The sequence below is a fragment of the Mobula hypostoma genome, chromosome 1 (assembly GCF_963921235.1).
Source record: "Mobula hypostoma chromosome 1, sMobHyp1.1, whole genome shotgun sequence".
In the NCBI taxonomy this organism is placed as follows: Eukaryota; Metazoa; Chordata; class Chondrichthyes; order Myliobatiformes; family Myliobatidae; genus Mobula; species Mobula hypostoma.
Window position 1 is genome coordinate 94,264,349 of NC_086097.1, and position 27,322 is coordinate 94,291,670.

The 27,322-nt window shown below is 42.9% G+C and overlaps 1 protein-coding gene across 5 annotated transcripts; it reads left to right on the forward strand.

The window, feature by feature from the left end:
* The first annotated feature begins 2,039 nt into the window (after positions 1-2,039).
* Positions 2,040-16,664, forward strand: pigh (phosphatidylinositol glycan anchor biosynthesis, class H). Of its 5 annotated transcripts, XR_010021202.1 has the most exons (6): positions 2,040-2,239; positions 7,236-7,445; positions 12,346-12,429; positions 13,020-13,136; positions 14,739-14,989; positions 16,575-16,664. XR_010021202.1 is itself a non-coding variant. In XM_063073314.1 (5 exons), exons 1-4 carry the CDS (start codon positions 2,066-2,068, stop codon positions 13,101-13,103), a joined length of 552 nt encoding a protein of 183 aa, XP_062929384.1. In that variant the 5' UTR covers positions 2,040-2,065; the 3' UTR covers positions 13,104-13,136; positions 14,739-16,658. The 5 variants fall into 5 exon arrangements, 4 of the variants coding, with proteins under 4 accessions (XP_062929384.1, XP_062929509.1, XP_062929685.1 ...); XM_063073314.1 differs by having other exon boundaries at positions 14,739-16,658; XM_063073439.1 differs by having other exon boundaries at positions 12,349-12,429; positions 14,739-16,658.
* Positions 16,665-27,322: the final 10,658 nt, after the last annotated feature.

A 27,322-nucleotide genomic window follows, 5' to 3' on the forward strand; every position in this document is an offset into this window, starting at 1 on the left:
CCTCTACTTCCTCAGGAGTTTGTGTAGATTTGGCACAACATCCAAAACTTTGACAAACTTCTATAGATATGTAGTGGAGAGTATATTGACTGGCTGGACCACAGCTTGCTATGGAAACACCAATGCCATTGAACAGAAAATCCTACAGAAAGTAACGGATACAGCCCAGTCCATCATGAGTAAAGCCCTCTCCTCCATTGAGCACATCTGAATGAAGTTTTGCCATCCATCAACAGGGATCCCACCAACCAGGATATGCTCTCTTCTTGCTACTTCCACTAGGAAGAAGGTACCAGGAGCCCCAGGACTCATACCAGCAGGTTCAGAAATAGTTATTACCCCTCAGCCATCAGGTTCTTGAACCAAAGGGGATAACTTCACTTTCCCCATCACTGAACTGTTTCCATAGCCTACAGATTCATTTTCAAGGACTCCATCTCATGTTCTCAATATTTATTGGTTATTTATTTATTTTTACTTTCTTTTTGTGTTTGCACACAAGTTGAACATCCAGATTGGTGTGGTCTATCATTGATTCTGTTCTGGTTATTATTCTATTGTGGATTTACTGAGTATGCCCATGAGAAAATGAATCTCAGGGTTCGATATGGTGACAAACACGTACTTTGATAATAAACTTACGTTGAACTTTGAGTAGTCATAGCCGAAGTAGATTTGGCAATTAATCCTCAAAATATCATTAGCTACATACCAGTTTTCGATCTTTTTTTTTCTTTTTTTACAGCTGAGTGGACCAAGAAATTGAGCAAGTAATTTTTACACTGCCTGAAAACAGCCCGGCACTTTAATTTCTTTAGCCAGAGAGTGGTGAATCTATGGAATTCATTGCCACAGGCAGCTGTGGAGGCTGAGTCATTAGGTACATTTAAGGCAGAGGTTGATAAATTGTAAATTACTCAGGGCGAGAAAGGATACGGGGAGACGGCAGGAGATTGGGGCTGAGAGGGAAAATGGATCAGACTTAATGGGCCAAATGGCCTAATTCTGCTCCTACATCTAATGGTCTTATAAATAGAACATTAGAGCACAGTACAGGCCTTTTGCCCCACAATGTTGTGCCAATCCTTTAACCTAATTTAAGATCAGTCTAACCCTTTCCTCCTACATCGCCCTGCATTTTTCTATCATCTATGTGCCTAAGAGTTTCTTGAATGTCCCAACGTATCTGCCTCTACCAAGGCACCCTAGCAAGACGTTCCATAAAAAAAACTTTCCTCTGACATACCCCCATACTTTCCTTAAAATTATGCCACTGATACTAGACATTTCTGCCTTAAGTGCTTAATGATTGCCATGGCCTCAGATGGTTGAAGAGCCTGTCCCCATGTTCTATAACTCTAAACATCATGGTTACAAGAACAGGTTAGAGGCAGTAGGTAACCTCCTGTCATTTCAAACCTATGCAGCCATTACAATGCAGAAGTCAGGAACATGAATAGTAGAATTCCCCATTCAGCTGTTGAGTGCCCCGCCAACAAAACTCAGGCTCACCTTCATTCAGGAAAACAGAAGCCTGTTCATATACCCTAGACATACAAACCATTCAATACCAACACACCGTGGCTGGAATATGCACCATCAACAAAACGTTACGTAATTTATTGCCTCAGCGGCACCAATAGCCTTTTCCTAAAAACCCTCGACCTCTAACACCAAGTGGGGTGAATGCGACTTGCTGCAGACTCCCCTCCAGGCAAGACACCATCTTTAATTATCTAGCGCCAATCCTTCACCGTCGGTGTGTCAAAATCCTGGAATTACACTAGGAGCATCTTCACCAACACTTTCACAGAGGCAGTAAGAGTCCACCTCATGGGGGATGCTCAGAAAAGTGAATAAGTATCAACAGTGCGGTAAAATGACCCTTGCAGCACACACAAAATGCTGGCGGAACTCAACATCTTGTATAAAAATGAATAAACTTGCAGGTGATAAAGTTTGCAAAGATGCCACGACAGGTGCAGGTTGCGACCACGTGACCTTCCACTGAGCCACGCGACAACTTGACGTCACGCGGCAACGGGAGCGCTGGTGGGTGAGAGGAATGGCGGCGCCATTCAGGAACATTAACGGCCGCGACATCGTCTTCAGTCAAGAGGATCACTCTCCGCTCTGCCGCGAATTCACCGTCATCTCTCCGAAGTTATCGCTGCGGTCTGTTCTCGGGTACACCGCCTTCATCTGGCTCATCGCCTACTCCATCTTCTACCGCACGCAGGTGAGCGGAGAGAGGGGCGCGGCGATTGGTTGAACAGAGCCGAAACGGATGATGTTGTGCTAGTCCTCTAATGTTTGGTCCGGGGCCGTGTCAGTCAGCGCCTTGCCCCGCCCACTGACTATAAAATGGCTTTCGCAACTTCAACTGCGCGCAGTCGTGATTTCCGAGTAGTTGGAAGTGGATACCTTCACCTTGCCAGTGGACATTAACAGATTGATGAAAGCACATTGTCACTCTCGAAAAAATTGATCTCTTGTATGATAATGATCAGAATCAGGTTTAATATCACCGGCTTATATCGTGAATTATGTTGCTTTGCGGCAACAGTGCATTGCAATATATTAAACAACTATAAATTACAGTATGAAATATATTTAGATGGAGCAAAAAGAAGAAAAAATAGTAAGGTAGTGTGTATGTGTTTATTCAGAAGTCTGATAGTGGTGGGGAAGAAGTACAATATGTAAAAAAAGATATAAATTATAACAAAAAAAGTTAAAAAAAAGATAAATAAGTGACATAAAAATAGTGAGGGAGTGTTCATGGGTTGTTTCATTGTCTGTTCAGAAATCTGATGGTGGAGGGGAAGAAGCTTTTCCTAAAAATGTTGAGCGTGTGTCTTCAGGCTCCTGTACCTCCTCCTTGATGTAGCAATGAGAAGAGGGCAAGCCCTGGGTGATGGGGGTCCTTAATGATGGATGCCAATTTCCGAGGCGTCACCTTTTGGAGATGTCCTTGTTGCTGGGGAGGCTAGTGCCCACGATGGAGCTGGCTGAGTTTGCAACTGTCTGCAGCTTTTTCTGATTTTGTGCCAGAGGCCCTTCCATACCAGAAGGTGATGCAACTCGTTAGATTGCTGTCCTTGATACATTTGTGGAAATTTGCTAGCTTCTTTGGTGATTACCAAGTGTCCCTCAAACTAATGAAATATAGCCACTGTTGTGCCTTCTTTGTAATTGCATCAATATTTTGGGCCCAAGATAGATCTTCAGGGATGTTGACGCTCAAGAACTTGAAACTGCTCATCCTTTCCACTTCTGATCCCTCAACTTCCCTTTCCTGAAGCCCACAATCAGTTCCTTGGTCTTACTGATGTTGAATGCAAGGCTGTCGTTGCGACACCACTCAACCAGCTGTTGTATCTCACTCCTGTACACCTCCTTGTCACCATCTGAAATTCCGCCAACAATAGTTAGTAAATTCATAGATAGTTTGAGCTGCCCCTATGCACAGGGTAGTTGTGTTTGTAGAGAGAGGAGAGCATTGGGCTAAGTACGCTGCCTTGAGTTACACCAGTGTTGATTGTCAGCAAAGAGAAGGTGTTATTTCTGATCTGTGTTGCCCATGGTCTTCCGATGAGGAAGTCAAGGATCCAGTTGCAGAGGGAGGTACAGAGGCCCAGGTTTTACTGCTTGTCGATTAATACTGAGGGTGTTGAACACTGAGCTGTAATCAATAAACAGAAGCCTGACGTAAGTATTGCTATTGTGTAGGTGATCCAAGACCGCGTGGAGAGCCAGTGAGATTGCATCTGCTGTAACCTTTATTGTGATAGGCAAATTGCAGCGGGTCCAGGTCCTTGCTTAGGCAGAAGTTGATTCTGGCCATGATCAACCTCTCAAAGCACTTCATCACAGTCGATGTGAGTGCAATTGGATGAGAGGCACTGAGGCAGCTCAGTGGTGGTCTTGGGTACTGGTGTGATTGTATTATGCAGCTATCTCACTCACTGGGTACAGTTTGTAATCTTCATTAGTTCCTCTAAACCAGATGTTCTATTGACTTCGCAGTTATGAACTCTTCACACAGCCGACTTGATAATGACATTGGCCCTTCATTGTCTGTCCACACCCCACTTTCTCTGTAACTTTAACATTATATTCTGCATTTTGTTAATGCTTTCCCTTTTGTTATCCAGAAGTACTGATATTGTGAGAAGATCTTTTTCACTGTACCTTGATACATGTGGCAATAATATACCAGTACACTTGATTCTAGTTCATTGGGACTAGTATATTTTGGCCCAAATAAGCAGCTGCCCCAATTAGCCAAAGTTTCATGGAAATTGTGAAAAAGGTATAAAAAAAGACAAACTACCATTTACCCGAGTAACAAGTTAGCTATTTAAATGAAACACGGAACAAATTAGAACACTCACCAATACCACTACAGTGCTATAAAACTATGTATTAATTTGATGGAGGATTTCATCTAGTGCACTCTGCTATGTTCTTTTGATTGACTGTAAATGAACAAAATCAGTGTAAACACCCAATAGACTGCCTTCGTACAATACTTTCAGTGGTTACATCCACCACATATTGATTTCCACTGAATATTCAAGATGATTGTCCGCACCTTGAAATTCTTTGTAGTTCCTAACTAGTTGAATTAGTGAAATTCTTTCATTTTCATTCCCGGCCGTTTTTGGTATCTTCAAGCCTGAATGCTTGAAACTTCAGTGAGCAAAACGGTTCCGAATTGTCTTAGTGCTTATTTCTCGCCAATTATCAGTGACAAGAATCACTGTTTTTTGAATACAAACACACACAACTGATGCTATTTAAACACTGTTTGCTCTAAGTATAGCGTGGTGTCTCATGGACACACGTGCACACAACTGATGCTAGAAACTGTTGGGCAGTTGTCCCAATTAAGAAGCATCATGTCCCAAATAGGCTGTTTAAGAGTTGTCCCAAATAAGCGGCTGCCTTGATTAACCAATAGCCCAGTTAACCAGAATCCACTGTACTAGAGAAGTGATAGGATGATTTGCAGTGGGCGGTAATTGCTGAGAGTGGAGAAAGTTGGGAAAGAGGGCACTGCCTGGAGAATTGTGCTTAACTGATAGTTGTTGTTGTTCGTCCATCGTTGACGTCGATGAGGACCTCAACACCATTATGATGGTGTCGAGACTAGGGCGTGATTTGGATTTAAGTGAGGGAGAGTTGCGCAGCGTCAGCCTCACTCTCTCTTCCCAATTCCCATCTGGATCCAGTGGCAAGACAAGGGTTGAGACGGCTGGAAATGGGACTAGGCGCAGTGGATGACCAGGACGTCTTCTGTGTCTTGTCGTGCTCGACACGTTCCACGACGCTTGCAGAGACCGCCTTCTTGACCATTGGACCTTCCATAGGTCTCGTCCGCTGAATCTGCCGGAGTCTGTCTTCACATGCTGGGATAGACAACTCCCTATCACACTGAGGGTTTGAAACCCATCGGCTACCCTCACCTGGTTTAGCCGGCTTGTCGAAGCCGTTGCCCGGGGTGTGGCCGCTGTCGCATGCAAACAGCTTCGGGGAGCCACAAGTGAGAGCTGAGTGCCAGGTGGGGACCAAAGGTGGACTAACCGCCCTGAAAAGGACGCGACATGTTCCCCCACCAGAGGTGCTACCCCTCCCTGACACCCCATACACCCCTTATCTGATAGAATAAGGAAATGAAGGAAAAGCACAGCACACTTGGTTTATCCTAGCAGAATAACATCCATCCCATTTCTACTTCTTCCATGAAACCCCATTCTCTTTACACATGCCTATCAATACCCCTTGGATTTGTTTGCAACTTCCCTATACTGTATTACAGTAGCCAATTAATCTACCAACTTGTCATTGCAATATGGAAGCACTGCTGAAAGCCTACATAGTCGCAGCATGCACGGACAGCACCGGCTGTGAGGATTGAGCCAAGCTCTTAGGGGCTGTGAGGCAGCAGAGTATTGCACTTAGTTTTTGTGAAATTGTAGTTGCTGAGTAATGTCCTGGTTTAGAGCAACCAGTGAAGGGTTACATGTGACTGAGATCACTGTGTAAGGCAGACCTGGGACTATCATTGAAAGGCTAGCTGGTGAGCACTAACTAACCATGGGACACAAGATGATTTAGACAAATGGAAAGTTAATGGTCCAGGAGACAGAATTAAACTGATAACGTGGGAACACTTCCTGGTATAAAATATATTCTCATGTCAAAACAGAAACCAGACTGAGCACATCTTTTTAATCTCTAATTAGCTTTTATTGGTATTCCTTTACTGACTAAAACAGAAACATGCAATATAGGAGTTGGAGGAGGTAATTCAGTTCCTCAAGCCTGCTCTTCCGTTTAATATGATCTTCCATCTACAATGGTAGTGAATTCCACACATTCAGTATCCTCTGAGTGAAGAAATCCAGTTGCAAGTCATTTTAACTCTCCTTCACATTCCCTCACCAAGCTGCCTACCCCTCAGCTTTCTCCATTTCTACGAAGAAGGCAAGTGCAAACTGGAACAACAAAAATTAGTATTCCACCTTGATAAATTACAACCCAATGGAATGAATCAATTGCAGGTAACCCACAGCCTGTGTAGTTCCTCCAAGCATGCACCCACATGTCTCAGGATTCAGATTCATTTATTTATCACACATACATGTACATTAGAACATCAAGTGAAATGTGTTGTTTGCGGTAACAACCAACAAAACCTAAGGATGTGCTTGGGACAGCCGGCAAGTGTCTCCACATACTCACACGTTCTGTGTTAAATCAGTCTGATGAACCTTTACTGTAATCCTCTTACCTTTACTGTAATCCCCGCCCCTCCCATAGCCTGCTTATTCTGTCTTAGCAACGAGACCAAAACTGCACACAACACTTTTAACTGTGGTCTCAACAAAGTTAGTCAGAAGGCCGTGTCTGCTTTGTTCTCAAAACTGGTTTCGCACTTTACACTTATTGATGCATTGTAATTTTTTTTTTTGTTTTTTATAAATTTAACAAGAACATCATTCAGGATGGCCCAAAATTTGAGCAAGAGAAACATGTTAAATTGTTGCATGGAAATGACAGAATAGTAAGGTATAAACCCTTGCTTATGATGTGTGGGGTAGAAAATGGTACTGCTCAGGCATAGGAATGTGGACGCACAGTGCTGGTTGGAGTAGAATTTACAATGCGTCTGTCAGCATGTTATAAAGACAAACTTGATACTTCATATGTGGAATTGATTTTTGCAGAACACTTCAGTGCTCTCAGCTACCATTATCATCACTCTCCTTGGAATGATTCTGCACCTTCATTTTTGTAAAGTCGATCAGGAATCCATGCTGATTATTGGATCGATTGGAGTCCAAATGAACACCTTGTATGCCTCGGGCAGAGAGCACGTGAATTTCATTGAGATGAAGAAAGTGAAGGATATTGTGATCAATGAAGGCTTTTATATGGTAAGTGAAGCAGAGACTGATTACCATTAATTTTCAGCAGCAAAGGAGCTATGAATACAGCAACTGAAAGTCAGAATTTAGAATTTGATGCTTGAGCAAATCCTTCATCAGGGATGTTACTATGGGTGTGGAGTTTTAACTGGATCTTTAATGTTTTCCTAATTCCATCTTTACAGATTGCAAATGTTCAAAAATAAGAACAAAATATCTGGCAGAACCGAAGTTCTCCTTTGGACTAAAGGCAATCCTATGAAATTTTAGATGCAATAATTCAGGAGAAATTTAAATGGGATCAGTGTGGATTGATAAGGGAGAAATGTTCTAAATTTGTAAGGGATAGTAAACTATGTCATATTGTTGACCGAGTTTCGTTTTAACAATGTAATAGAGTGGAGTGCAGTTGTTCAAAGTTGGAAGTAAATTTATTATCAAAGTGCATATATGTCTCCGTTTACAACACAGATCCATTTTCTTTTGGGTATATACTCAATAAATTCATAATAGAATAAATAACCATAATAGAATCAATGAAAGACCGCACCAACTTGGGCGTTCAACCCATGTGCAAATACGAAAAGAAAGAAATAATAATAAATGACAAATAAATATTGAGAACATGAGATGAAGAGTCTTTAAAAGTGAGCTCATTAGTTGTGGGAACATTTCAATGATAGGACGTGAAGTTATCCCCTTTGGTTCAAGAGCCTGCTGGATGAGGAGTAATAACTGCTCCTGAGCCTGGTGGTGTGTGTCCTAATGCTCCAGCACCATCTTCCTGATGGCTGCAGCAAGAAGAGAGCATGTGGTGGGGGTCCCTGACGATGGATGCTGCTTTCCTGCAACAACACTCCATGTAGATGTACTCAATGGTGGGAAAGGTTTTACCCGTGATTGACTAGGCCAAATCTTTTACTTTATGTAGAGTTACTAAAATAAGACTTCTGAAAGTTAGAAATTAAGGTGGTGTTAAAATGTTCATTTAAAATTTTTAAAATCATTGAAGGACTTGAGTTCTAGAGAGAGATTGGGCAGGCTCGGACTTTATTCTTTGAAATGTTAGAGACTGAGAGTTGACTTTGTAAATGATTTTATACATGAGGGGTATAGTTACATAGAAAACCTACAGCACAATACAGGCCATTCGGCTCAAAAAGCTGTGCCGAACATGTCCCTACCTTAGAAATTACCTAAGGTTACCCATAGTCCTCTATTTTTCTGAGCTCCGTGTACCTATCCAAGAGTCTCTTAAAAGAGCCTATCGTATCCGCCTCCACCACCGTCGCCGGCAGCCCATTCCACGCACTCACCACTCTGCGTAAAAAAAACTTACCCCTGATACTGTATCTCCTCTATACTTACTTCCAAGCACCTTAAAACTGCGCCCTTTCGTGTTAGCCATTTCAGCCCTGGGAAAAAGCCTCTGAAGTTATGGTGGATGCACACTGTTTTTCTCAGGGAAAGGGAATTAGGAATTAGGGGGCATAGGTTTAAGAGGGGAAAGGTTTAAATAGAACCTGAAGGGCAACTTCTTTATTCCGAGGTGATGTGCGTATGGAATAAGCTACCAAAGCATGTAGTTGAAGCGGGTACAATAACAACATTTAAAAGTGTTTTGTATAAGTACCTATATAGATTGGAATGGTTCAGAGAGATGTGGACAAAACACAGGCAAATGGGACTATCTCCAGTGGGTACATTGGTTGGAATGGACAAGTTGGGCCGAAGGGCCCGTTTCCTGCTGTATTACTCTATGACTAAATTAACATTAGTAAGGGTTCTGAAGTGTGGAAATATAACAAAATCAACAACAATCTGTATTACTGTATGACTAAATCAACATTAGTAAGGGTTCTGAAGTGTGGAAATATAACAAAATCAACATTACTCTGTATTACTTTATGACTAAATCAACATTAGTAAGGGTTCTGAAATGTGGAAATATAATGTAGAAGGTGACAGATGGTACTGGGAGAATCGGAATCAGATTTAATATCACTGGTATATATGGTGAGATATGTTGTTCTGCTGTAGCAGTACAGTGCAATACATAATAATAAAAAACTATAAATTACAAATATATAGATAGGTAGAGAGAGATAGATTACAATCAATTGGAACACATTTGGACTGGTACATTTTGGTGGCTGCCCTAATTAGCCATAGTTTCATGGAAATAGGTAAAGAGGTATAAAAATACAAATCACTGTTTAACAGAATAACTAATTATGTATTTAAATGAAATATATGAACAATTCAACAATTATGTTGGCGCGTGGCCAAGTGGTTAAGGCGTTGGTCTAGTGACCTGAAGGTCGCTAGTTCGAGCCTCAGCTGAGGCAGCTTGTTGTGTCCTTGAGCAAGGCACTTAACCACACATTGCTCTGTGACAACACCGGTGCCAAGCTGTATTGGCCCTAGTGCCCTTCCCTTGGACAACATCGGTGGTGTGGAGAGGGGAGACTTGCAGCATGGGCAACCTCCTGCGCCCTTGAAACCTTCCAAGGCGCAAATCCATGGTCTCACGAAACTAACGGATGCCTATAAATGAACAATTCAAAACAAGTTAGAACACTACCAATACTGCTACAGTACTATAGAACTGTATTAGTACCGAATAGCTATCGATGGAGGAACTCATTCAGTGTAATTTTGGTTGTGCTGCTATGTTCTTTTGACTGTAAATGACCAAATTCAGCACAGATATCTAGTACAGATACTAGACTGCCTTTGTACAATGTTTTGAATGATTGCATCCTCCAAATCTTAAACTTAATTGTAACTTTCAAGATGATTGTCAATGTCTTCAAATTCTTCGTATTTCCTAACTTGTTGAAGTAGTGAAATTGTTTCATTTTCTCTCTCGGCCGTTTCTGGCATCTCCAAGCCTAATGCTTGAAACCGTGCTGAGAAAAACAGTGCAGAATGGCTTATTTATCTGCAACTATCAGTGACAACAACCACTGCTTTGTGAACACAAACACATACAACTAACACTATTTTAAAAACTGATTGCTTTAAGTACGGTGTAGTATCTAATGACCACACAAGTGCATGCAACTGACATTAGTTAAAAACTGTTTAGCAACAGGCTCCTGTCCCAATTAAGTGGGAGAGAATATGTAAATTAAATAAGCAGTGATAAAAAAAAGGTAGTGAAATCTGTTGAGAGGTGGCAAGGAATGTTCAAAAGGAAACAGAGTGAAATGTAGGAGGTGTCACTTAGCTTTTTTGTTCAGAAACTCACAGACATAAAAGGGAAAGTTTTGCAGATCCAAGTCTTAGAACTTGATAGATTAATTAAAAAGTGGTACAAGAGAACAAGAAAAAATGCATAAGGTTGGAAAATAATAATTATTCTGGAGTGTAAAAAGCTAAAAAGGATTGCATGTATATCTGAGAAATTAGTCAAGAGATAGGGAGAAGAATAGAACTAATTGGACCACTCTTTCAAGGGGCTAGCACAGTTTTAATCAACTGAATTGCTTTCACCTGTACTTTCCCATTTCAAAATACGATTGCTGCTGAAAATCTGAATTAAAAACAAGCTGAAAAAGGATCTAGTGCTTTTCTGGCGTGTATGACGAATAAACTCCTCTCGGGCTTTTAGCTTGTTGTCAACAGACAAGCTGTTGACAGTTTGCAGCAGCATTTGCGGAAGGAAGCTTGGATTATGTTTCAGTTCATAACCTTTTGCAACAACTGGTTGTGAATAATTTTCCTCGTTGTGCTGTTTTCTGGACAGTAAGTAGAATGTTAGCTTTCTGAGCATGAAACTGGCATTTAGAAGCTCGTTCCAGTCAAAGGTAATGAAGTGGGAGGATCACAATTAAATAATGGACGCAGTTTTGGTGTAAATGTTGGAATTCCTCTTGTAAGGCTCAGATCTTTTTCACATCAAGGACATTTTTGACTGAGTGAGGCATCAAAGGGTCCCAGTTAAGCAAGTTAATTATAATCTGGATAACTACCCAGGGGTGGTTGTAATATTTAGCAAGGAATACTGCTGAAACAGGTTAATGATAATCAGGCGGTAGCTCCTCAGTGGTGGTTTTCATACTAGCAGAAAGGAAAATGGTTGTGGATATTGGAAGCCGAGCAGAATCAGGTTTATCATTAGTAACTTATTTGATGTGAAGTTTGTTGTTTTGTGGCAGCAGATGTAAAAACTACGATAAATTACAAAATAAATAGTGGAAATAAAAGGTAGTATTCCTGGAGAGACCACCGAGGAAATTTCTCAGCGGTGGCCTGCATAGTCATCTTTAGCTGCCTCACCACTGATTTCTCGACCATAAGGTCAGAAATGTTTGATGGCATTTTCAGAGTTAGCTCAGTTCAAGTAACAATCTGTCAGATAGTGAAGCAGTTTATGACCAAGTGCACCAATGGACCACATCCAGATTTAAGCTACTCAAGAGCTATGGGCATTTCCAACAAGACTGAATCCATGCACCTTCACTATCATTAGCAGTGCTGAACCTCCCACTGTAAACCTGACTGGGAAGCTGGGAAGTGTGAGTTTGGGAGCAGTAATCAGAATCCCAACTGGTTCAGCTACATGAATACCTTGGGTTTTAGAGCATATCAGAGGCAGAGTATTCTGTAGTGAGTGGTCTCCTCTTCATTTTCCAGATCTCCTCTGTCTCACAAATAAGCAGTACTCGTCCCTTGCTTGGATGTGTGCAGTTTCATTAACACCATGGAAGTATCTTAACAAGGTAGACTCATTAATGTAGTGTTTCACCATGCTCAGGGATATGGGCAAAAATTGCTAACCATTCCAATGTTGTCCATATCTCAAGGATAAATTGAAATCAATCACGTAGTCCAGCATTTTGAGAAACATGGGAGGGGGGAGTTAACAAGGGACCTATTGTGTAAGTTATTTTTCTTTTTGCAGCAGAAGGTCATCTACTACTTGTGTATACTACTGATTGAACCAGAGAGCCCTAGAGGAGTGTCTGAAGTGGTGCCAGTGTTCCAGGTAAATTGCAGGAAAGTCAAATGGTTGTGTGTAATATTGCCCTCCTCTGTGTGGAAGTCTTAAGTGCCACTTGCACAGCTACTGTACTGGGAATAGACTCGGGAGTAAGTTGGACACAGACTTCTACCCTGATGATTTCTGCATCCTGGTGCACAAACACCACATTCAACTCAGCTGTGTCTGTTGTACTGCCCAAGTATTCAACGGTAGGCCTTCCAGATGCAACAGTCTATTCACTAATGAAAGGAAAAAGGCATGTACAACATCTTCCTCTGTGCCATTGTATGTCTGACTTGCTAGTTCCCTGGATCTCTTGTCTGTTCCACCTTGTTGGTGATTTTTTATTATTCCTATAGAAATTATTATTACTACGTAAATCATGGAGGCCAAGTCTCTGAATATGTTGAAGAAAGAGATGGTTTTCTCGATTCAAGAAGCTTCAATGTGTATGGGGAGAAAGTAGGGATATGGTATTGAGACAAAGGATGTGCCAGGATTTTGTTGAGTGACAGAGCAGGTGTGAACAGTTGAATGGCCAACCAAAAAAAAAATCCATGGTTCCTTAATGGATTCATCTTTTTTGTTTCAAGAATGCAAAACCACGCCTAGATTGTCTGTCCCAAGTGTACAGAAGCTGTCAAGAAATCTTACAAAAGGCACAGGTTGATCAGTGAACTTATCACAGTTGAAGGGCAATCTGTTTCAAGGTAATGTTCTTTTTAATACTGTTTTGGTTGGTGTTTTGTGCAGAGTTGTGTGCAAACAATAACGTAGACTAACTGGTGTATCTTGATCAAGTTCCTTACACTTCCCTGTGTAGCCTTCACTAATCTGCATGAAGTAACAATATGTGACCAGTTCAAGTAGCACAGTCTGAGTTCACTAAAACATGGTACTGGCTGAATTCTTAGAGCTTCATTTTAGAAGAAGAGAATGCTAGAGGAGATAATGAATTTGACATAAAGGGAATGTCTTCTTGGCTGACTGTGGCTTGTCCTTACAAGCATGTCACTTTCAGTACTATTGTCATCTCCCTTGGTCCAATCCCTCTCTTACCTTGACCTCCAAGAGATGGGAGAAAAAGAAATAGGACCTGACTTGAGCCCAAGGAAATAATGACCTGAACCCAGTAGACATGGTTGAATCCCCTCTAGCACAGGTCAGTTAGTGGACTCTCTTCCAACCTGCTTTTCTTCCCAAGCATTGTTTCACCCAAATACACGTTGTCTGCTCTCTCATCCCTTCCTGTGCAAGTTTTAAAAGACCATTTCTCACCAGATCCTCCACCTATTGAATGTCCCTAACAATGTCCTGTACAGCCATTAGTTCTTGTCATGTTTTCATGACTTCTCTACTACTTCTGAAGTGTAGACCTCTCTAATTTCCCTTGCTGGCCTCAGAGCTGCACTTTATAACACTATACTCTTTCACCTTTACTCTTGTCTGCCACATCCTCCACCCTATTCCCAACCCTCCCCCTGTATCACCCCCATATTACGCGTGCTGCTCCTTGGAAAGGACATGAACTGGTCTTCCACCTGCATGTTCACTAACCCATTCTCTCTTTCACTAAAGCTATTGCTACTCTCTGCTGCTGAGCTTCTAATTGGAGATTTAAGCACGTCAGTGATTTGAAGCATCCATTCTACACCAATCACATGTGCACGGCATGGGTCTGAAGTGGTTTGCAGTGTCTCTACCGGCTTAGCTCACTAAACAGCAATAAAGTACAAGAATTGCTGCCCTTTTTGCTGTGCTTCACCTAATTGTTTTTCTTTGAACTTTGTATTCTGTTAGTGCTTACACAGCTTATTCTTTATATATATATATATATATATATATGCAAGAATTCTAAAAACCTAAGTTGATTGGTATTGATAGTTAATGTTAAGTAACCAGTTCCAGTGGATCACCTAATTTTACAACTGCCAACACCAAGCAGCTGTTCAGCACTGACTGACACTGTGAAAGTACAAGTTAAGTAAGATCTTTAATCGCAAAACCTAATTATGTTATTGAAGCTGCTAAATTCGTCCATTTGCCAGAATCCAGAGTGTTATCATGTAGAAGAGCATTCTGTGGAACTGGGCTCAATGTATGTCAATAGATACTAGTATTTCAATTGAGCGTAATGCCCAATAAAGTCAGTTAGTTGGCCATCCTTAGGGTCTAGTTTTGCCCACTGAACTCTATTCCAGCCAGAGGAACATTAAAGGAGTTAAAATTGGTAATGGAGGATACAGATAAATACAAGTGTGTGCTTGAGAAACTTCTCTGCCAGAGAATAATGTGGAATTTTTCTCTTTCAGGTAGAGATCCAGATCAGGGAAGATATTTTAAAAATATCCTTTTAAAATATTTGCATCAAAGGACACTTGCAACCAATTAGCAGAAAAGCTTTGAAAACTTGCCACAGCTTGCAAGAGGTGGGCCTAGCAGCTACAAAGCACCAAGCCACTGTCCATTGGCGCTACTGATGACTGCAGTGTTGATGGGATATATCGTGAAGAACGTTTTTTCCTTACTTTGAGAATACAGCAAAACATTGGATATAGAATTGGTGAGAGAGTTACAGCAGAAAGAATTTTTTTTCCCCAAGTTGTAGTAATAAAGAAAAGTTTTCATTCGTGATCTAAGGATGTGCCAGAACACTTTGCAGCCAAAGAAGTGCTTTTGGAATGTATCCACTGTTGAGTTTTACAGTGGATCTCACACAGTGATCTCCCTCAAGGTGATGTGTTATGTTGGTTGAGAGTCAAAACATTGACCGTACCAGAGAGAAGCTTCTTCTGGTCCTTGTTGAAATACTAGCACATGATCAACTTAAGTGATTAAATAGGGTTTTAATAGTTCATCTGAAAAGCTGTGCATTTGATACTGTAGCAACCCCTTCCATACTGAAGCAGAGGTCAGCAAACATTATGTGCTCCGAAGTAAAGCTGCTAAAGAATTTCTTTATGGAAACCTGTACCTAATATTGCATCTACTGATACCTTATTGTTTGGTGTGTATCAAACTATTGTTTTAATTATTTGTTTGGTAATGGAGGAGCTTCATTTTAAAACATTTTTTGGGGTGGCAGTGGTGCAGTAGATATGCAGCCCTGCATCACTAACCATCCTGGTTCAATTCTCACCTCTGATGTTGTCTTCCTCAGCTGCATTGGTTTCTCTCGAGTCCTTGTGTTCCCTCACACATTGCAAAGGTGGGTTAATTGGTCTCTGTAAATTGCTCCTTATTCCTGGTGGTGGCAGGAGGATCAGAGCTGATGGGAATTTGAGAGACAGTAGGTCACATGGAATATGACGAATGGAATCACTCTGAAAGACAACATAGACTGTGGGCTGAATGATTTATATTGTGAAGAAATATGGAAAATGAATTTAAGGCTGATTCTACATGTAATGGAATATTAGCTTGAGCGGGCCCTTGAGTGATGATTAAAGGCTAATTATGTTTAACAAGTATGGCAGTGCCACATGTTGTAATTAAAGAAATCACAGCAGTCAACTTGTACTGAGACCTTCAACAGAAACTGAGTATATCTTGCTGTTGATGATGTAGTGCCCACCAAACTAGCTTCCCTACTGGGCTTGAAGATACAACATTGGCAGTGACTACCTAATTCTGTGTGCAAACAAGAAAGCAAAACCCCTTTTTATTCTGATCCTGTTCTCTGAAGCCAAAGTACTCCAGAATTTCCAGATAGCAGTGAACTCAGCTTTACTCGTGAAGTGAAACTGAGAACCTGGCTCTCTTAAACAGCCTGTGTAAAACAGCCAGACTGGAGGTTAGAATAAACACTGAAAGTGTCTGTGCTTTCTGATGGGAAGCGCTGAAATGAAGTTACAGTCAATGTCTAGATGAGTATGGAAGTGATAGTATGTAAGTGCTGAGGTAAGCAGGTCGGAGATACAGAAGCCTGAAGGCACACACTCAGTGATTCAAGAACAGCTTCTTCCCCTCTGCCATCCCATTCCTGAATGGACTTTGAAGCTTTGGACACTACTCACTTTTTTTAATATATGGTATTTCTGTTTTTGCATATCTTTTTAATAATCTATTCAATATATGTAATTGATTTACCTGTTTATTTATTATTAGTTTTTATTTTATTTCTTTTTTTTTCTCTCTCTCTCTGCTAGATGATGTATTGCATTGAACTGCTGCTGCTAAGTTAAGAAATTTCGCATCACATGCCGGTGATAATAAACCTGATTCTGATTCTGAAAAGCATTTAAAGAAATGGTATGACTTCCCCAGATGTGTGAATATGGGCTGTATGTTGCTTAAAATTACTGCTCCTTCATTTTGACACAAGTAGAGGGAGAATAGGTGGAGAAATGGGACTGATGGAAGTTCTCTGCAAAGCCACCATAGACCCACTGGGCTGAAAAGCCCATGTTGAAGGAAAGTATGGATTTTGAGACAGACATAAACACACCCTTTCTCTTTCTATCCCCATCCCATGCCCTCAGCATAGACAATTTATCCTCATGCTTGCCTCAAGCTTCACAAGCCTCGGATAACAATGAGGTCATTCATTGTCCTCTAAGCTAAACCATGAATGAGAGTATGGAGGGCAAGTAAAGGATGGGCTATTGTTTTGTGGTTCTGAGTGCAGCATCTCACTATGCTGGTGAGGAGAGTCCACCTCCTGCACAGGGTGGTACAGAGGTCATGTGTGCTCACTGACACCGAGTCAAAGCAACACTCACAACACGCTGGAGGAACTCAGCAGGTCGGGCAGCATCCGTGGAAAAGATCGGTCGACATTTCGGGCCAGAACCCTTCATCGGGACTGAAGAGGGAAGGGGCAGAGGCCCTATAAAGAAGGTGGGGGGAGGGTGGGAAGGAGAAGGCTGGTAGGTTCCAGGTGAAGAACCAGTAAGGGGAAAGATAAAGGGGTGGGGAAGGGGAGGCAGGGAGCTGATAGGCAGGAAAGGTGAAGAAGGAATAGGGGAAAACACAATGGGTAGTAGAAGGAGGTGGAACCATGAGGGAGGTGATAGGCAGCTGGGGGAGGGGGGCAGAGTGACATAGGGATAGGAGAAGGGAGGGGGAGGGAATTACCGGAAGTTGGAGAATTCTATGTTCATACCAAGGGGCTGGAGACTACCTAGACCGTATATGAGGTGTTGCTCCTCCAACCTGAGTTTAGCCTCATCATGGCAGTAGAGGAGGCCATGTATGGACATATCCGAATGGGAATGTGAAGCAGAGTTGAAGTGGGTGGCAGCTGGGAGATCCTGTCTATTGTGGTGGAGGGAGCGGAGGTGCTCGACAAAGCGGTCCCTCAATCTGTGTCGGGTTTCACCTATGTAGAGGAGGCTGCACCGGGAGCACCGGATGCAATAGATGACCCCAACAGACTCACAAGTGACGTGTTGCCTCACTTGGAAGTACTGTTTGGGGCCCTGAATGGTGGTAAGAGAGGAGGTGTAGGGATAGGTGTAGCACTTGCGCTTACAGGGACAAGTGCCAGGTGGGAGATCCGTGGAGAGGGACGTGTGGATCAGGGAGTCGTGGAGGGACTGATCCCTGCGGAAGGTGGAGAGGGAAAGATGTGCTTAGTGGTGGGGTCCTGTTGAAGGTGGCAGAAGTTGCGGAGGATAATGTGCTGGATCCGGAGGCTGGTGGGGCGGTAGGTGAGGACAAGGGGAACTCTGTCCCTGTTGTGGCGGGAGGATGGGGTGAGAGCCGAAGTGCGGGAAATGGAGGAGATGCGGGTGAGGGCATCATTGATGATAGCAGAAGGGAAACCACGATCCTTAAAGAAAGAGGACATTTGAGATGTCCTGGAACGGAAAACCTCATCCTCGGAGCAGGTGCGGCGGAGACGGAGGAACTGGGAATAGGGAATGGCATTTTTGCATGTGGCGGGGTGGGAAGAGGTATAGTTGAGGTAGTTATGAGAGTCAGTGGGCTTGTAGAAGATGTCAGTCTGTCTCCAGAGATGGAGACCGAGAGATTGAGAAGGGGAGAGAAGTGTCCGAGATAGACCAAGTGAATTTGAGGGCTGGGTGGAAGTTAGAAGTAAAGTCGATAAAATTGACGAGCTCAGCATGGGTGCAGGAAGCAGCACCAATGTAGTCGTCAATGTAGCGAAGGAAAAGTTGGGGAGCAGTACCAGAATAGGTTTGGAGCACAGACTGTTCCACATAACCAACAAAGAGGCAGGCATAGCTACAGCCTTGGCCTGAAGAAAGTGGGAAGAGCCAAAAGAGAAGTTATTGAGTGTGAAAACCAGTTCTGCCAACCGGAGGAGGGTAGTGGTGGTGGGGAACTGGTAAGGTCTATTATCCAGAAAGTAGTGGAGGGCTTTGAGGCCGCCTTCATGGGGAATAGAGGTGTATAGGGATTGGACATCCATAGTGAAAATGAAGCGGTTCGGACCGGGGAACTAGAAGTTATTGAAGAGGTGGAGGGCAAGGGATGTATCCTGGATGTAGGTGGGGACGGACTGAACTATGGGTGACAAAATGGAGTCCAGGTAGGCAGATACAAGTTCGGTGGGACAGGAGCAGGCAGAAACTATGGGTCTGCCGGGACAGTCAGGCTTGTAGATCTTGGGGAGGAGGTAAAACCGAGTGGTACTGGGTGTGGGAATTCTGAGTTTAGCGGCTGAGGATGGAAGGTCTCCAGAGTTGATAAGGGCAGTAATGGTACGAGAGACAATGGTTTGATGTTTTTGGTGGGGTCCTGTTCCAGGGGTAAGTAAGAGGAGGTGTCAGCTGCCGTTTGGCCTCAGTGAGGTAGAGGTCCGTCCACCAGACTACTACAGCACCACCTTTGTCTGAGGGTTTGATGGTGAGGTTGGGATTAGTGCGGAGAGAGTGGAGGGCAGTGCGTTCAGAGGGAGTGAGGTTGGAACAGGAGAGAGGAGTGGTGAAGTTGAGACGGTTGATGTCTCGGCGACAGTTGGAGATAAAAAGATCAAGTGCAGGTAGAAGGATTATTTTGTGTTTATGACATCGAGTCAATGTGGTCGTGCATCTGCTTTGTACATATTTATTACCATATGTGCTGTTGTGTCACCGTAAAGGTGACGGGGGGGGGGTCCCTTACTTTGTGACCAGACAATATATCCCTTTCAGAACCCTATATTGTTGAGGAGGAACATCCTCCTTCTGTTGGCCCACTGATTATGTCTGCTTCCAGATCATTTGGCTCTGGGTTTCCTGGTTAATGTCTCTTGGACAGGACGCGGAACTACAAATCAAACCTCCACACCAGTTGGGCATGTACCCTGTAGTGTTTGTATCACTGCTCAGCTGCAGTAGCAGCAGTGCACAGTCAGAAGCCAACTCCACTCTCAGACCCAGTAAAGATGACTAGCAGCATGGACTTCTCCTGGATGAAAGAGTGGGATCCTGAGGATGACACCAAGAGTCTATGAAGCAGGAGCTGAGACGCAGTGAGAGCTGGGAGATTTTAAAAGAGATGAGTCTTGGGACTTTCTGTTCAGTTTCATGTAGCAAGATCCTAAATTAGGTATATTTTCAAATTGTTAGTTGATATTTGATTGGGTAATTAGCTAATTGGTAGCGGTCATGCAGGCCGGCATTGGAGTGCAGAGATGAGGCTTTGGTTCAAGAGGTGGAGTAAATTGCCCAAGTGTAGGAAGTGAGATCGGCTCCCTAGAAAAAAAAAATTTCAGTAGGTAAGCATAAGTAAGAACAAGTAAGGTTTTATTTTATTCTAATCATTGATTCAGCTTTAGTTCAGGAGGTTTTGGTGAATGGATACTATGGTGTGGTTTCCTTTTTATTGCATATTTAGAGCCGTGGAATGGCAGTCAGGGCAGTGGTGTACTCTTCTTGTAGGATGTGGGAAGTCAGGGAAACTGCGGTATCATTGATGACAATACCTGAGAAAAGAACATGCTGCTGCAGCTCCTTACAGACCACGTGGGGAGCTGAAGCTGGATGAACTCAGGGTCAATCAGGAGGCTAAGCAGTATATAGACAAGAATTACAAGTTACTAGGTAGTTACACCTAAATTGCAGGTAGCTGAGTGACTAAGAGAAAGAGAATAGGCAGTCAGTGCATGGTATCCTAGTGATAGTACCCCTCAATAACAAGTACATCATTTTGGATAGTGTTGTGGGGGAGATGACCTACCAGAGGAAATCTCTGGCATGGAGTTTGACTCTGTGGCTCTTCAGGGAAGCGGGAAGAAGAAGAGAGCAGTAGTGATAAGGCATTCATTAGTTGGGGAAACAGGCAATTGAGGATGAAAGGAAGGCTCCAGGATGATATGTTGCCTCCCAGGTGCCAGGGTCAGAGTCCACAACATTCTTAAGGGTTGGGTGAGCAGCAGAAGCTATGATGTACATTGCTACCAATGACATTGATAGGACGAAGTCCTGACGAGGGAACACAGGGAGCTAGGAAGGCTGCCAAGCAGTGGGACTTCAAGGGTAAGAATAAGATGATTTGGCAGATGAATGCATGGATGAGGAGCTGGTGCACTGGCAGCACTTCAGATTTGTGGAACATTGGGATTCTGTGGAAGGTTTGATTTGTACAAAAGGACAGGTTTCATCTGAACTTGAGAGAGACAAACGTCATTGGGCAGGTTTGCTAGAGCTGTTGGGGAAGGTTTAAACTAGGTTGGCAGGGGATGGGAACCAGAGTGGTAGGTCAGATAATGAAGCAGTAGGTGTAAAGGTAGATGCAATGTATAGAGTGACTTTGAGAATAAGGTATAAATACAGTCGGTTGAAATGGGTTGAAATGCGTTTAATTTAAATGAACAAGTATTACAGGATGATAAACTTAGATCGTGAATCAATACAAGGAGTTATGATGCTGTAGCCATTATGGAGATTTGGCTGTGACAAGATCAGGGTTGGATGCTCGATGTTCTGGGGTTTAGATGTTTCTAAAGGGATGGAGGGAGATGAGAGTGGGGTGAGTGGCATTGCTAATCAGGGATTGTGTCACAGCTACAGAAGGGGAGGATGTTGTGGAGGGATTGTCTACTGAGTCAATATAGGTGGGAGTCAGAAATGGGAAGGGAGTAATCACTCTATAGGGAGTACAGTTTTCTGTAGGTCCTGTAGTACCCACCGGGACACTGAGGAGCACATAAGATATCACGGTAGCAGTTAGCGCAATGCTATTATAACTCAGCGTGTCGGAGTTCAAACCTGGTGTCCTCTGCATACAGTTCTGGTCACCCCACTATAGGGAGGATGTTGAGGCTTTGGAGAGGGTGCCAAAGAGTTTACCAGGATGTTGCCTTGGCATGTGTTATGAAAGGCTGGATAAACTTGGGTTGTTTTCTCTGGAGGCTGAGAGAAGATCTGATAGAGATTTACAAGATAATGAGAGGCATGGATAGAGTGGACAGAGTACCTGCTTCCCGGGGTTGAAATGTCTAATACCAGAGGGCATGCATTTAAGGTGAGAGGGGGTAGGTTCAAGGGGGCTGTGAGGGGTAAGTTTTTTTACTCAGAGTGGTGGATGCCTGAAATGTGCTGCCTGGTATGGTGGTAGAGACAAATACATTAGAGAATTTTAAGAGAAGTTTGGATAGGCACATGGATGTAAGGAAGATGGAGGGATAAGGACATTGTGTAGGTAGGAGGGATTAGTGTTTGGGTGTTTTTGATTTGCTGTATAGCTGGTTAGACACACCATTGTGGGCTGAATGACCTGTTCCTGTGCTGAACTGTTCTATGCACTGAGTCTCTGTACATCCTTCCCGTGGAATGCATGGGTTTTCTCCAAGGGCTCAGTTTCCTCCCTCAGTCCAAACATGTTAATTGGTCATTGTAACTTGTCCTGTGATTAGGTTAGTGTTAATTGGGGTTGAGTGATGTGGTTTGAAGGGCTGGAAGGGCCTATTTCATGCTGTACCTCTACAAACAAAACAAATAAAAATAGATAAAATTAAATAAGTAGGCAGATTTTGGAAAGGTGCAAAGATAACAGGATTGTTGTCACGGGTGACTTCAATTTCCCTAATGCAGATTGGCACCTCCTTAGTGCAAGAGGTTTAGATGGGGTCACAGAGGATTTTATACTAGATAAAAAAAACCTGGACAGGTGACAGACCTCACCATGGGCAAGCATTTCAGAGATGGTGGCCACAACTCTCTGACCTTAGCTATGGCCATGGACAAGGATAGGAGTGGACCATATAGGAAAGTCTCGAGGGAGGATTAATTATGGTGGTATTAAGCAGAAACCTGGGAGCATAAATTGGGAAAAGATGTTCTTGGGGAAATGCACATCAGAAATGTAGAGGTTGTTAGGTTGCCCTGCTGTGATAGAAAGGGTAATAGGGTGAAGGAACTATGGTGGCCAAGAAGAGTGGAACATTTAATGAAGAGGAAGAAGGAAGTGCACTTAAGGTTTAGGATGCAAAAATCAGACAGGATTGTTGATAGTTATAGGGTGGCCAGGAAGGAGATTATCAAGTGACTTAGGAGAGTGAGAAGGGCATGAGAACACCTTGGCAAGAAGAATTAAGGAAACCCCAATGGCAATCTACACAAGTGAAGAACAGGAGGATAACTAGAGTGATGGATGGACTGCTCAGGAAATGTGCCTGGAAGTGGAGGAGGCATTGTAGGTCCTTAATTAATACTTTGCTTCAGTGATCACCAAGAAGAGAGACCTTGAGGATTGTGAGACAAATTTTCCCCAGGATACATCTCCATTGTTCTAGGAAGGTAATAGATATAATCCTGGGAATTATAGATCATTGGTGGGCAAACTATTGGAAAGGATTCCTAGGCACAGGATTTATGAGCATTTGGAGAAGCATAGTCTTATTGGGGATAGTACACATGGCGTTGTGAGGGGTAGGTTATGCCTCATCAGCCTACATGAGTTTTTGAAGGGATGACAAGACTAATTGAAATTAGAACAGTGGAAGTGGTGAATATGGATTGTAGTAAGGCATTTGACAATGCTCCCCATGATAAGCTTGTCCAGAAAGTCATGAGGCATGGGATCCTTGTGGATTTGGAATTGGCTTGCCCACAGAAGGCAGAGGATGGAAGTAGATGGAGTGTACTCTACCTGGAGGTTGGTGACTGGTACTGTTCAGCAGGGATTTGTTCTGGGACATCTGTTCTTTGTGATATTTATAAATGACTTGGATGAGGAAGTGGAAGTGTGGGTTATAAGTCTGCAGAGGACACAAAGGTTGATGAAGTTTTGGAAGCATAGAAGGTTGTTGTAGGTTACAATGGGATATTGATAGAATGCAGAGCTGTGCTGAGAAGTGGGAGATAGATTTCATCCTAGACAAATGTGAAGTAATTCACTTTGGAAGGTTAAATTTGAAGGTAGAATACAGGGTTAATTGCAGGATTTTTAGCAGTGGGGAGGAACAGAGTGACCTTAGGGTCCAATCCATAAATCCCTCAAAGTTGCTACATAAGTTGATAGGGTGGTTAGGAAAGCATATGGTGTGTAGGCCTTCATTAGTCAGGGAACTGAGTTCAAGAGCTGCAAGGTAAAGCTGATGAGCAAGATCTCCAGGGTAGTAATCTTTGGATTGCTGCCTCTGCCATGCTCCAGTGAGGGTAAGAATAGAATGATTTGGCAGATTAATGTGTGGCTGAAGAATTGGTGCAGGGGGCAGGGGTTTGGAATTCTGTATTATTGGGATCTCTTCTGGGGAAGGTGTAACCTGTACAAAAAGGCCGGGTTGCACCTAAACCCAAGGGGGACCAATATTCTTGCAGGCAGGTTTGCTAGAGCTGTTAGGGAGGGTTTAAATTAATTTGGCAGGGGGAGGGGAACTAGAGTGATAGGGCTGAGGGTGGGGAAGTTGGTTTGCAGCTAGATGTATTGTGTAGTGAGACTTTGAGGGACAGGCCAATGATAAGGCAAAAATACGGTCAGTGGGATGAGTTAAAGAGCAATAGGGAAAAATCAAAAAGGACGATGAATACAGGATTGGAGGTGTTACATTTGAATGCATAAATAAGGTAGGTGATCTTGTACTGCAGTTAAAGATTGGCAGATATGATGTGGTAAAGGAACCCATAGGAGGCAGTGATCATAATATGATCGAATTCACCTTGCAGTTTCTGAAGAGAAAGTAAAATTGGATGTATTAGTATTACAGTTAAGTAAATGGAATTCCAGAGACATGAGAGAGGAGCTGGCCAAAGTTGATTGGAAGGGGTCACTAATAGGGATCACGGTGGAACAGTGATGGCTGGAGTTTCTGGGAGTAATTCAGAAGGTACAGGATAGATACATCCCAAAGATGAAGTAGTATTCTAATAGGAGGATAAGGCAACTGTGGCTGAAAATGGAAGCCAAAGACAGCATAGAATCAAAAGAGAGGCATATAATAGAACAAAAATTGCCTGGAAGTTAGACGATTGGGAAGCCTTTCAAAGCCAAAAGGCAACTAAGAAGCCATAAAGGGGGAAAAGATGAAATATTAGGGTAAGCTAGCCAATTAGACAAAAGAGGATACAAAAAGTCTTTTCATATATCTGAAAAGAGAGATTAGAGTTGGTATTGAACTGCTGGAAAATTGTCACTGGAGAAGTATTAATGGGGGGGGGGGGAGACACAAAGAAATGATGGACAAACTTAAGTATTTTATGTCAAGCAGAAGACACTAACAGAATGCCAGAAATGTAAGACTTCAGAGGGCAGAAGTGAGTGTTATTGTTATTAATAAGGAGAAGGTGCTTGGGAAGCTGAGAGGTCTGAAGCTAGATGTCACCTGGATCAGATGAACTACATCCCAGAGTTCAGAAAGAGGTAGCCGAAGAGATTATGGAGGCATTAGTAATGGTCTTTCAAGAATTATTAGATTCTGGAATAGTTCAGAGGACTGGAAAATTGGAAATGTTACTCCACTCTTTAAGAAGGGAGGGAGGCAGAAGAAAGAAAATTGTAGGACAGTTAGCCTGACTTCAGTGGTTGGAGTCTATTATTAAGGATGAGGTTTCATGGTACTTGGAGGTGCATGACATAATAGGCCAAAGTCAGCATGGTTTCCTTGGATATCTTGCTTGACAAATCTACTGGAATTCTTTGAGGGAATAAAAATAATCCCTTTTAGGGATCTGTTCTGGGACCCCTACTCTTCGTGATTTTTATAAATGATCTGGATGAGGAAGTGGAGGGATGGGTTAGTAAATTTGCTGATGACACAAAGGTTGGGGGTGTTGTGGATAGTGTGGAGGGCTGTCAGAGGTTACAGCAGGACAGTGATAGGATGCAAAACTGGGCTGAGAAGTGGCAGGTGGAGTTCAACCCAGATAGGTGTGAGGTGGTTCATTTTGGAAGGTCATATATGATGACAAGAATATAGTATTAATGGTAAGACTCTTGGCAGTGTGGAGGATCAAAGGGATCTTGGGGTCTGAGTCCATAGGACACTCAAAGCTGCTGTGCAGGTTGACTCTGTGGTTAAGAAGGCATACGGTGTATTGGCCTTCGGCAATCGTGGGATTGAGTTTAGGAGCTAAGAGGTAATGTTGCAGCTATATAGGACCCTGGTCAGACCCCACTTGGGAGTACTGTGCTCATTTCTGGTCACTTCACTTCAGGAAGGATGTGAAAATCATAGAAAGGGTGCAGAGGAGATTTACAAGGATGTTGCCTGGATTTGGGAGCATGCCTTAAGAGAATAGGATGAGTGAACTCGGCCTTTTTTCCTTAGAAAACGGAGGATGAGAGGTGACCTGATAGAGGTGTATAAGATGATGAGAGGCATTGATCATGTGGATAGTCAGAGGCTTTTCTCCAGGGCTGAAATGGCTAGCACGAGAAGGCACAGTTTTAAGGTGCTTGGAAGTACCAAGAGAAGATGTCAGTGGTAAGTTTTTTTTTTACACAGAGTGGTGAGTGCGTGGAATGGGCTGCCGGTGACGGTGGTAGAGGCGGTTATGATAGGGTCTTTTAAGAGGTTCCTGGACAGGTATATGGAGCTCAGAAAAATAGAGGGCTATGGGTAACCATTGGTAATTTCTAAGATAAGGACATGTCTGGCACAGCTTTGTGGGCTGAAGAGCCTGTATTGTGCTGTAGGTTTTCTGTGTTTCTATAATGGGTAGGGTAGACAAAGGAAAGTCAGTGGATGTTGTGTATTTGGATTTTCAGAAGGCCTTTGACAAGGTACCACACATGAGGCTAAGATACTAGCATGGATAGAAGATTGGCTGTCTGGCAGGAGGCAGAGTGGGAATAAAGGGGCCCCAGAGGAGGTTCATGAGAATGATCCCAGGAATGAGGACGAAATCTTTTTGAAATCTATTGGATATTGAAAGACCGATATAAAGTGGATGTGGAGAGGGTGTTTTCTATAATGGGAGAGTCTAGTCCAGAGGATGGTGAATCTGTGGAATTCATTGCCAATGATAGCTGTGCAGGCCACGTGATTGTGTATATTTAAGGTGGGGGTTGATAGGTGCCTGATTAATCAGGGTGTCAAAGGTTATGGGGAGAAGGCAGAAGAATGGGGTTGAGAGGGATAATATATCAGCCATGATGGAATGGCCTAATTTTGCTTGTATGTCTTATGGTCTCATCATAGTAAGGACGTAGAAGCTTTAGAAAGGGTGCAGATGATATGAGAATGTGCCTTATGAGGAAAGATTGAGCGAGCTAGGGCTTTTATCTTCAGAGTGACAGAGGATGAGAAGTATCTTGATAGAGGTCTATGAGATGACGAGAGGCATTGACAGAGGGGAACACCATGCCTTTTCTCTGGGATGGCAATAGCCAGTACCAGCAGACATCTGTTTAAGGAGAGTGGGGAGACAGCAGAGGTTTTTTTTCTACACAGAGTGGTAGATGCCTGGAATACACTGGCAGGGGTGTTAGTAGAAAAAAGTACAAGGAAACAGTTGGATTTATGGTGGAGTATGTTTTGAAAGGTCAGTGCACCATGGTGGGCTGA